Below are 12,008 nucleotides of genomic sequence, written 5' to 3' on the forward strand. Positions count from 1 at the left end.
GGGTCCCTTCTAACCCAAGAGACTGAATCTGGAATGCTCTACACAATGACAGAAACTCCTTGGGGAAAGTCCACCCCCAGCAAGTGATTGCTCAAAGGCCAAAGACACCAACCCCCAGGAGAGGACCCAACTTGTAATACAACTGGTATCAGCCACTCCACATGGCGACTGTAACTACAGCCCACGGCGCCCAGATAGCAGCAGATAGGGGGAGAGAAGCTGTGGCGAGGAAAAGGCAGTACTGGGAGTTTCAAGTATGGGCTTGGAGACAGAAAGGCCATATATATACATCAGTCCTGCATAGCTCTGGAGCTTCTGTGAATGTGCACAGAACAGTCTATAGTCCTTCCTATATTGTACTTTAAGAACCTTAATTTCACAATCTGGAAGACATGCTTAAGTGGGAATTTCTAACTGCTCCTCTTACCTGACAGGATTTGGAGATAAAATTTCATTACCTCATCCTGAAGCCTCAAAAATAAATACTGGACACACTGGGCTGGGGGAGACCCATTGGTGGGGAGAAGTGGTCAGCTTCTAGGTATTTCCTTCAGGGGATCAGTGACACCAATAAAGGTCAGGGAAATGTGACTACTTGGTACTCAAGACATGAGGAAAGCAGGCAAGAGGCAGCACAGGAACAGGGTACAGTGAATCAGACCAGCACAGAAGAGACAGAGCAGGAACCATCAATGGAGACAAAGTGTTTCCTCAAGTTCCAGCATTTGCCTTCAGCCTCCACAGATTTTGCCATTTGCAGGTCTCATCTGTACTACAACTTAATAGCTCTTTTTCAAAGCCTTACCCTCATCCTAAGGATAAAGAGCTAGTTATATTTTTCTCTAATATACATTGGAATAAGACATAAGTGCTAATGTAACAATGTTCTCCACATTCTATTTGAAATCACCTGGCATCACACAGAGGTCCAGGTGTCACACTTTGACACATGCTGGCAGCTGGAAGACCTGGGTGTGAAGTTTGGTCCTGATTCCAGCCTCATCTCTAGGCATGGCCTCTCTGGGAGTCACTGCTTCCCCATCTTACAGTGAAAGGGAACTAGATGAGCCCCACAGCTGCCCTGCCTGGCTCTGAGAGTCAAGGTTGGCAGATTTCTAGGTTGCTCTGGCAAAGGTACCCACTAAGGTGACTTGTTAGCAGGGTCCTAGAAATTTCTGTTTTCTGCTCTTTTGGAGGTAGCTACAGATGGGTAAAGGGGTAATGCATTTGGAAGCAAAGGAAGTTGGGTAGGAGATAGTCTAGTGTAGAAAGAAGAACATGAGATTTGAACCTCAAAAATATGGCATCTCCATTTAGCAGCCAAGTTTAAGTTTTTTCATTTATAAAATGAAGATAACCATGTCCTTTATCCTTAAATTTATACATTTGCTCCTCAACTTTCAATCAACCTGAATTTATAAAAATTCATACACTGACAATCCTAGATTACTCTTAAAGCCCCTTTCAGACTTGCACGCAAAAGCTGGATGACAGTTGGGCTCTTGCCACTAGTTACTAGTTGGGTTTTGGTAATTTTGCAAGTGGAGGTATACTAGTTAAAATGTATTACCAGCTTTTTTTTTTTTTTTTTAGTGGTAAATTTCTTTAATTGACACAAAGGATGAACATGGACAAAAGTACCTAAAGTGGCAGTTCTTAAAACTTGATCTGGGGTTCACTGGACTTGAAGCTGGTCAAATGTATGCAAAAATAGGAAAAAGAACAAAAGTGAAGAACGCTGGATGTGTAGGAGCCAAGACTATGTCTAAAAGGCAAAGTATAGTTAGGGAGTTTATATTACTTTTTAGGTTTTGGGGAACAGAATCCCTCCTTCTAATACATAAGTCTAGAGTCAAATTTACCACACTCAAGTTCCATATATTATCAGGAACACATTATGTTCAAAATGCAGCCTCATTTCATGAAAGACTAGAGGCAGCCTACAGAAAAATACATAGAAATTAACCTGGATAAGAGCAAATATAAATCAGAAGGCCAAAAACATAAGGTCTATGCATTTTATTGTATGTAAATGATATCTAAAACACACCTTAATTTCAATACAACACAAATAAACAAGAAAACCAGGGGGAAATGAGAACAAAAAAATACAGAGGACAGGTCCTACCATTATAAAGTTGAATTGAGCTTCCTGCCAGCCAAAGCTAAAAGGAAAACATGACCACTATCTGACTCTTGCTGCAGAGCCCTTACGTCTGAAAACAATTTCTCCTTAGGCACCTTCAATGAGGGACAGTATCCTTGTATGTACATGACAGCATGCCAGTATGTACATGAGCATGTTTACTAAGACCATCCCCAACTGTGTATCTCAATGTTAGCCTGACTGAACATTTTTGCAGCCGGAGGGGGTGGGCAGGCAATGTCGGTCAAATGAGCAGTTTGGAGGCTCAAATGAGACGAGAAAGAGCTCAGGAAACCATGAAGCATAGTGCAACTGTTCTGACACTAAGCTCTGGGTGCATGTAAGCTGGAGAGGCCTAGATGCTGAGACTTAGGCAAGGGGTTTGGAACTCACTTCCTAGTGTGACTCATCCAGCTAAACCAAAAGGGGCTCTGGCATCAGCCCTATCCCAATCCAGTTCATAAAGGCTTAGTTACAGGGGGTACTAACTGCAAAATAACAGCCAAGAGCATTCCTGGGCTCACCCACCGAGCTCCATGTGGCAGAGGCCACTAATTGGACCCCCACATCCATGTTCTCCTTCACCTTCTAGTCAAAGAACTGCCCGAGTTTTGACTAGGCACATGACTACCCACATAAGAGGCAATTATGTCCCAGTGTCCCTTTCAACAAAGAGTGGCCATCGTGGTTTGAGTAACCCTGGGTCATACCCTTTAAAAAAGAAACTGCTTTCTCTCTTTCCCCAGTGGAATGTGGACATGGAGCTAATGCGTCTGCTTTGACCTTGCAGGCAAGGACAAGCTAGGGGTGGCTGAACACCAAGATAAAAAGAAACCAAATTCCTGATGACCTGGTAGAGTTAAACCTGCCCAGGACCATCTGACTATCTCTGTACTATTAGAAAAGAGAAAATTAAACTTCTACTAGGTTCTCTTTGTCATATTGGCTTAGCCTGTGTCTTAACATAATTCACAACAGAATGGAAAGTAGTTAGAGGGAGACAGGCTTCAAAGGACTCAGGCAAAAGTCAACTCACAATTCACATGAGCAAACAGGTACGAAAATGACACCCATAAAACCAGCTGGCTTCCTCCTCCTCCAGGAGAGGCGTAGGCACATCCTTGGAGTAGAGGGAGAGGCCTGTTACAGCACACCCCAACACAAATGCAGCCTGTCCACTGTGGCCTAGGCCATATCCACAAAAGCTGGAGATACAGACTACTTTCCCCACTGACACCAGGCAGGGACACCCCTGTCCTACCTTTTCCCCTACAGCAGGAGAGCTCCAAACTTCTCCACTCTTCATAATACCGTCCTTGAGGACAAGCCAAGTCCAGTAAGGCATGGGATGAAACAGCTGTCAGGGGACTGTGTGTGAGGGTCAGGGGAGGGGGCTCCAGAGCCCCAGGACAAAAGCCACAGCTGGGAACTGGAGAGGGAGAGCAATCTCCATGTCTGCCCTGGGTTTCTGGGGCACAGGGGCCTGAGGCTGCAGCACCTGCTCCTCCTGTGGAGTCCCCTGGTGACACAGCTCAGCCAGACAGCTGCCAGTCACTAGCGAATCCCAGCCACAGGCACCTGCTGCTGCTTGCGAATCTTGTTGAAGAGTTCCATGTATTGGACCATGGTATCTGCTGGGCCGTAGACTGTGTCGTGTCTGCTGCCAAACCCTGTGGGAGCCCCTGGTGTGTGGCTGCCTAGAAAACTCTGTAGGAATTCAAGCAGTAGGCTCCAGCAGTCACTAGCTACCACACAGGGGCCATACTCCACCTGAGACCAAAGGAACAGAGAATGGGGTGAGTGCAGGCAAGGATGAGGGCTTGTTTCCCTTGTACCTCTTACCCCTGCTACCATCTTCCCCAGCCCTGAGCCAAAGACACACACCTTCTAGCACAGTGTTGCTGCACAAGAAATATTCAACCCAAACACCAGGGATTTGACACACCACCATTATTCTCTCTAGGCATCTTTGACATTCTCATTGGAGTTATCAATGCCCAGCCCTGCCCGCAAGACCTGAGGGTAGATCTGGGCACCTCTGGATTATTTCAGAACTGTATAATCCCTACTATGCTGGGAAGATCCAAGGAGAGCTCAGGGAAATTCTGAGAAAATGAAGAGAGAAAGAATGAGAGTGAGTGTGAGTGTGTGTGTGTGTGTGTGTGTGTGTGTGTGTGTGTGTGTTGGGGGATCAGTAGAGAACAAAGCGGACACATATACTCATACGTCTTCAAGACTAAACATTATTCCCTGGGCTCCAACCCTAAGAAATAATTTCCTGACCAAGGTAGCAAGGGCCAGAGGATACGTATCTTTGGCTTTCTCAGTCCTCTCTCTCAATCGGTCACTGGAGAGATAGCAGAGGCAAATCACTGGTAACAACCAGAGGGAGAAACAGCACAGAAACAGCTGGGGTATGTTTGTACTAAAGTTGGAAATGTGGAGGGTAAACAGTGGGTTCTCAGCAAATGCAAGGTGTGTCACAAGTTGAAAAGGGTCAGGAAATCTTGGCCCTCGAGTACCCTGGAGTTTCAGAGCAGTAATCTACTAATGCCCTTTTCTCCCCTGGGGCTACCTTTTAGGACTTAGATATCCCCATGTTTCCATATCTGAAGTCCCTCCTTAAGTGCTGGTCCTGTAGGAGGCTCAGGAATCCCCAAGTCAGCAGTGCTCTCACTGGCCTGAAGTCCAGAGCAAGCTGTGCCTCTTTCATGGCATTTCTCATAGACTAACTTCAGAAACAGTTTGTGTTTCAGCCCTGCTCTCTTACTAAATCAAAAATTTGCAAGAGGCAGGCGCCATAGCTTCCATATATATATATATTTTTTTATCTCACACAGTGCTGGGCACATGGTAGATTGTATACTATCACTAGTACCAAAGCCAGCTACTTGTCACATTCCGTCATTTTCAATATATCCCTCAAAGATGAAGTCATCACATGTACCCCTTTCCACCATGAAAGGAAGTGGACACACGGCAAAAGGAAAGGCACATCTTTGCTATGTAACTTTTGATACCCATCTTAAAGCATTCTAAGGAGAGGTGTGTGGACCCACCTCCTGAAAGTTAACTGTACCGAAAGTTGTCCTGGTCTGCTCCAATCCTTCTTGTGAAGGGTGACTGGTCCCTCCACGTAATTCACCTGCCTCCCTTGACTATCCCCCCTTCCCTTCTCCAGCAAGCCAGCCTTCCTAAGCTTTCTACCTGCTATGTACCCAGCTTCCAATTCCAGTCTGGGCTAGAGAGTCTCAAATGATTAAGGAAAGGGTAAAAGGTTCAGGAAGAGGGGACACAGGGATCAGGCAGGCATAAACTCCGGTTCGCAGTCAGAGGATGTGGAACTCTGCAGGGCCCTTTGCTGAGCAGCCCCTTTAGCACATCTTGCTCCTATTTCACCAAGGTCTTACCTCCACAGAGATGCCTCGGGCACTGGGCCCCATTGTGACCGTGCCCACCTTCACTAGGAAGTCACAATACTGGTAGCGGGTGCCCCGGGTCTCAATCTTGCTGGCCTTGGCACTCTGGAAGAAGCCCTTGAGCTTCACCATGAGCACATCAAAGTTGGTGTCGGCAACAAGACAAGGGCCATTCTCAAAGAGGGCGAAGCAGCTCAAAGGGTACTCTGAATTGTGCATCACATACATTAGCTTCCCGGTCTGACCTGCAGGGACAGAGATCCTACTCAGCACCAAAACCTTCATCAGCAAACACCAGAATAGAGGCAAATGCAGGAACAAGGCCAGACGGCCATCCGGCATTACCTCAGCAGGGAGCGGGGTAGGGGGATCCCCTTACCAACAGTCTTTTCTGAAGAACAGTACATGAGGCAGGACATGGTAAAAGCCACCCACTGTACAGAAAAAGGTGAGGGGCACGCAGGGAACTTCACTAGTGTAGATAACAGTTGAATTCTTGAATGATGGGCTCACACATGGACGCTTAATGATGATGATTAGTCTCACAGACTTTACATATAGTCTTTCATATAATCCTGTATTACATAATAAGGAAAATGAAATAAAAGTAACAGCATTTATGCCAAATGAAGCAGTTGCTCTCTTTTGCCCACTCCTCCACTTTGAAATATAAGAAATGGCTCCAGAGACGCAGCAAAGGGGAATATCTGAGCATGAGGCTGGGAAGGTAGGCCAGAACCAAGATGGGCTAAGTTTTGTCTTCCCTGCCTCAAGAAGTCTACATTCATTCTAAAGGCAATGGTGAAGTGTTGGACAATTTTAAGACATGAGCCGCCTTGAGAAGCTAGCAGTGCACTTACAGCAGAAAGAACTCAGCATCTGGAATCAAAAGATCTAGTTTCAAGCCCCAGCTCACACCTTCCAGTCTCTAAGAAATGAGTTTTCTCATTGATTACTATAGATTTTCTGCAAGAAGGCAGGGAAGCTACATATACATACATGTAAATAAACGTATTTGGTTAAGTGGAAAATGGAAGAAGGCAAAAATGGAAAGCAAGGTTCCTCTCTCATACAAGAGTTAGCAGATAGACTGCCACAATCTCAAGTATTTATTAAGTACTTAAGCTATTCCTAACACTGTCTTAGGGTTTAAGAAGCATACAAGTAGTCCATGGCCTCAAGAAGCTGACAATCTCACTAGAGAAAGGTGAAAAACTTTAGGACCTTTAGAATATAAAGAGAGGGTAGGATTCAGCCACATGGAGAAGGAAAGAAGATATTCTAAGCAGCGATGACACTGTAGCAATGGAAAAGAGAGGAGAAGGGGTTGAGGGGCTGGAGCCAGAGCCACTGTCACCTGTATTCACGCCTCCACTCTGCTGCCACTTGCTGAACACAACAGGTTCTGCACAAACCTCCCCACATACCATTCCTGAGTGCCTGTTGCCAGTCCATACCTTTCACCTCACCCTAAATCTACTTCAAACACTCTGACCCTCAAAAAGACATCCAAAGCTGATCTGTCATCCTGTTCTTGTGCAAACTCAGTGCAATCACATTCTTAATTCACATGAGTCTGCAGGTATTCTTACTGTCTTGAAAATATTTTGAAAGTCAACTAAGGTGTTTTTTTAATGAAGAAGGCACTCCCAGTTGTTTATAGACAATACTATTTTTAAAATCATGCCTGGCCAGCATGGCTCAGCGGTTGAGCGCTGGCCTAGGATCCAGGCGATCAGGGTTCAATTCCCGGTCAGGGCACATGCCCGGGTTGCAGGCTTGATCCCCAGCAGGGGGCGTGCAGGAGGCAGCCAATCAATGACTCTCTCATCATTGATGTTTCTATCTCTCTCTCCTTCTCCTTTCCTCTCTCTGAAATCAGTAAAAAATAAAAAAATGAAAAAATAAACCACAAAAACTTTAAAAAAATAAAAAAATAAAATCACAACAAAGTACTTTCTTACCTGCACAAATGTGTGAAACAAGCACAACCAGTGTCACTGTCCCCCTTTTATAGATGAGGAAAAAAGAAGCTTATAGGTCCCAGGCCACCAGCAGCAGCAGCACCACCACTATGTGGGAGCTTGTTAGAAATGCAAATTATCTGCCCCAACTCAGACCTACTGAGTCAGAAAGTCTGGGAGAGAGGCCCAGCGACCTGTGTTAACAAGTCCTCCAGGTGATGCTGACGCTGGTCCGTGTGAGAACTGTCGATCTAAATGCACAGAGCCAGCAAGCAGCAGAGCTGGAACTTGAATCCAGGCCTTCTGACCTCAAGTTTATTGCTCTTTTCATTCCACCCCACTGCTTGCCAAGAACGCTGCCTCCCCAACTAGATTGCAGCTCCTTGAAAATAAAAGTCTGATCAGGAGGAAAAGAGAGCCCACCAGGTGATTTCATAGAAGTAGTGTATCTATATACATACAAGTGTTTTGTTTTCCAAATGGTTTCATAACCATTATATCTTTTGATTCTTACATGCTTCCTACTGAAGGAAAAACAATGGTTAAAACTGTAATTGTACAGATGATGAAACTCAGTACAGCTCTTAGCTACCACTCATTAAAGCTTTATTACATGACAACCTCAGTTCTAATCTTGGCATGTATTAACTTGTTTAATTAGCACAATAACACTAGGAGGTAAGTACTACACTTAACTTTACAAATGAGAGAACTGTATTGGGAAGAGTGCAGAAACAGAGCCCTCACCAGATAGTTTCATTAGAGGGGATATCATACAGGGAACAAAATCAGGGGATAGAAGAACTAAAGAAACAAATGGAATAATGGGGTCATACAAAGATTAGCAGCACAGAAGACATTACCATCCCTGAGCTGGGAAGGAAATAAGAGAGGATGTGCCGTTAGAGCCAGGAGCAAAGGCTGCCCAGCAGGAGCTAGAACCAAGGAGACACAGCCAGGGACACTGCCCAAAGCAGAAAGAGAGAAACTGTGGTCCCCCCTTTCTCCTGTCCCCAAGTCTTCCTTAATGCCTTTGCAGGGGAAGTTCAGGGAATGGATCTATGGAAAAATAGGAAAATTACCAGCATAGAAACAGTCACCGGTTGTGGAACTTACATAATGTTGAGGTTAGTATGTGACAGAGCCAGGACTCAGTTATCTGGTTCCATATCTAGACTCTTAATCACTGTGCTATGGAACTATCCAAGGTAAAGTTACTGCAGAACACAGGTTCCCTAACTCATATTCAAAGATCCTCTTTTACCATCACCACCACCACCATCCATAGACATTTCACCTCTTAGCACAGTTAAAACAAAAGTTGATTCATTGGTCAAGGTTATGCTACTGAGATAGCCAAGGCCAATGTCTGGGTGTGGGAAACAGAAAACCTTTCTGGAGAAAGTCCTAAAAACTCTAAAGCTCTATTAGAATTCTATACAAAGACTTCTGAGCTTAAAGAAGTCTTTCTCAAACTTTAGAGGGCATAAGAACATCTGGGGAGCTCGTGAAAATGCAGATTATGAAGCCTGCAACACCAGTCCGTTGGTAAGCAGAGCCAAGAAACTGCACCTTTAACAAGTACCCCAGATGGTTTTGATGAAGTTAGTAACCAACCCTCTGAGAAACACTGCTTTAAAAGTCCCAGGTGCAAAAAGACTAAAACATGGGCCCAGTCTAAGAGATGAAGGACCAAGAATTAATGAATTCAGAAACACATCTGCCACACGTTCAAGAATATCACCCTTAGAAGAGCAGAAAGATTTCTTTTTTAAAAAATATGCTTTTATTGATTTTTGATTTTTTACAGACAGAAGGGAGGACAGAGAGAAAGAAACACTAGAAACATTGATGGCTGCCTCCTGCATGCCCCCTACTGGGGATTTAGCCTGAAACCTGGGCATGTGTCCTGACCGGGAATAGGCCAGTGGCCTCTTGGTTCATGGGTCTATGCTCAACCACTGAGACCCACCGGCCAGGCAAGCAGAAAGATTTCAATGAAAATGAATGTCTACCAACTGCAAGCCAGGTTGCAGCCATCCTGCAGACCCATCTCACTAACCTTGGCTGCCAAGAGTAGAGGCAGCCGTGTGGTAGGTCTCACAGTCCACACAAAATGTTCCTTGCTTCTCTGCCCCAAGCAGCTCCAATTTCCGCGTAAGGAGCTCCACGGTCTGCTGGACACTCTTGCCCTCAGCCACAGGCATCTGGGACACACTGGAAGAGAGAGAACCACATCATCAGTATCCAGAGACACACATGCACTGGCTAAGCCACTCGACTGCCCACAAAAATCATAGCTCGTCAGGACCTTAGAGACCTACTGTGACCCCCCCGAGGCCCTCAGTCCCTAAGAACACAGATCTCAGGACTCTCTCACAGCAGTGCAGTAAACTTCCTATCACACCAGAATTTCCCAAGCGTGGCATGTGTGCCAACATTCAACAGAAAATTTTAGGTGGCACACAGGCTGAGCACTTGATAATACTGAGTTGTGTAATGAGTAAGGATTTCCTTTGCAGTCATTTCAGTTCCGATTATATTAAGGAGAAAGCCTCAATTTGGCGTATGTTTTTCCCAACTCTCCAATGCTCTGACCATGTGCTGTCCAGTACAGTAAACACAAGCCACATGTGGCAATTTTATGTTTTAAACAAGAATGTAACCAAAACAATGAAACAAAAAAATGTTATTTCCAAGACTTCCTTTTATGGTAAGTAAAGCTGGCTTCCCCTTTAGAGTAGTAGTTAACAATTATCAAGCCCCAACTATGTGCCAGACAGTGTTCAAAAGCCTTGAGATAAATTATTTGAATCCTCACAATGGCCCTAGATGTGCTATTATTTACCTCCTTATTACAAATGAGGAAAGTGAAGTACAGAGGGGTTGACTAACTTGCACAAGGTCACACAGCTTGGTGTGGTGTAGCCAAGATTCAAAGTCAGGCAAACTGGCTCCATGTCCATGACCTTAAGTACTATAGGAGACTACTTCCCTAGGGATGTTAAAATATTTTTAAGGAAAAGAAATAGGTTTAAAAGAAAATATTAATATATATATAAAATATTAATATATATGTAAAATATTAATATATAATAGTAAAGGTGGTACTTAGCTATATAAAAATCAGAAAGACAGTTATTTGTGACTGAATTTTAAGAGGTGCTGCATTACTTTAGGATCATTCAGCCAAACAAAGCTATAAAGGTAGAGTCCTACTTGTCACTACTCTCCACCAGAAAAAGCAGTGATAAGGAATGATGATGATGTACCTTATTTTGAAATATAAGAGCATTGCTAAAATGATGGTACTGGGGTGAGAAGCCCTAGGAGTCTGAAAAAGTTGATAAGGGTCCCAACAGACAGAGAGCCCTTTCCCTCTGTTTGCCTCTCTACTGAAAAAACAGGGACTTCCAGACTTCCAAGCCTCTGTGCTGCAAACCTGCCATTCCCATCCCTCACACATCTCCCTTACGCTAGAGGAATCAGAGGAGCCTCGTGATGTCAAATGCAGGAAACAAAAGTGCAATCACTGGCAAACCAGCAAGAACCTGGGCTACCAGGAGTTTCCACAGGCTCTTACATGAGCAGCCTATAGTCACTGACTTCAGATAGCCTGGCCTCCAGTCCTCTGATTGGAAATGCTTACACTTACAGATATTTTTTAAAAAGCCCTGAAATCTAGTATTTTGTAATTAATACTTCCAAGAACATTAAACCCATACCTTTCCTCTGCCACCCTTACAATATGTTAGAGATAAAAAACTCATAGAAACTAGACGAATCATGTAGAAAACAGGTCCTGAGTAAGTGATGTGCCTACAACCCCAATCTCCTAATTCGCAATAGCTCCCCCACCCCCATCCGACCCAAGATCTTAACATAGCCAAACTGGAACTAGATACAGGCTGGTCTAACTACATTTAGTAGCTGGAGGGAGGAGCAGGCGAAAACCTAAAAAAAAAACATACTGTCTCCTTCTTGCCTACCCCCAAATCCCTCAAGCCTTGCTTGGTGAAGGATTCGAGTCCGCACATCCTATTTCCGACCCTAAAGTTCCACCCCTGGCCTCACCGGCAGGAAGATGTACCAAGAAAATGAGAAGGAGGTACCCAATCACTGATAAATTTCTGGGATAAAACCCAGGAGGAAGGGGGCGCGTCTCCGAGGAACCAGGCCCGGAGACTCCACAGCCCTCACGGTGTCCCCCTCACCCACACAATTCGAGGACATCGTGCTAAGCTCCCGAGGGACCGCAGACCCTGGTCCCGACCCCCCTCCCGGGTACACACCAGGCTCGGAGTGCCGCCCCACAAAACCCCCTGCAGTCCTACCAAGTCACTCCCATGATGTCGGACCAGGAGGAGCGCAGACCAAACAGGTGAAACGCCGACTTCTCCGGCCGCGCGCATTAAGTGAAGCCCCCTAACGCAGGCGTCGGTGGAGGGAGGGGCTGCGGAAATTACGTCAAAACAGAGC

The 12,008-nt window shown here is 45.1% G+C and overlaps 1 protein-coding gene across 1 annotated transcript; it reads right to left on the reverse strand.

The window, feature by feature from the left end:
- Positions 1 to 2,004: 2,004 nt before the first annotated feature.
- MED20 (mediator complex subunit 20) lies at positions 2,005 to 11,998 on the reverse strand. Its single transcript, XM_081141056.1, has 4 exons — positions 11,864 to 11,998; positions 9,592 to 9,746; positions 5,557 to 5,810; positions 2,005 to 3,916 (listed from the first exon to the last, which is right to left on the reverse strand). Exons 1-4 carry the CDS (start codon positions 11,875 to 11,877, stop codon positions 3,701 to 3,703), a joined length of 639 nt encoding a protein of 212 aa, XP_080997182.1. The 5' UTR covers positions 11,878 to 11,998; the 3' UTR covers positions 2,005 to 3,700.
- Between the last annotated feature and the right edge of the window lie 10 nt (positions 11,999 to 12,008).

This window comes from Miniopterus schreibersii, assembly GCF_964146895.1.
Source record: "Miniopterus schreibersii genome assembly, chromosome: 6".
NCBI classification, from domain to species: Eukaryota; Metazoa; Chordata; class Mammalia; order Chiroptera; family Miniopteridae; genus Miniopterus; species Miniopterus schreibersii.

Bases quoted from the DNA above. Each gene is read 5' to 3' on its own strand.
- MED20 (XM_081141056.1), bottom strand. The intron at 5,811-9,591 runs GTTAGTGAGATG...CTGTCCCTGCAG, and splicing joins CTCTACTCTTGGCAGCCAAG to GTCAGACCGGGAAGCTAATG. The intron at 3,917-5,556 runs GTAAGACCTTGG...CTTTGGTCTCAG, and splicing joins CCCGAGGCATCTCTGTGGAG to GTGGAGTATGGCCCCTGTGT.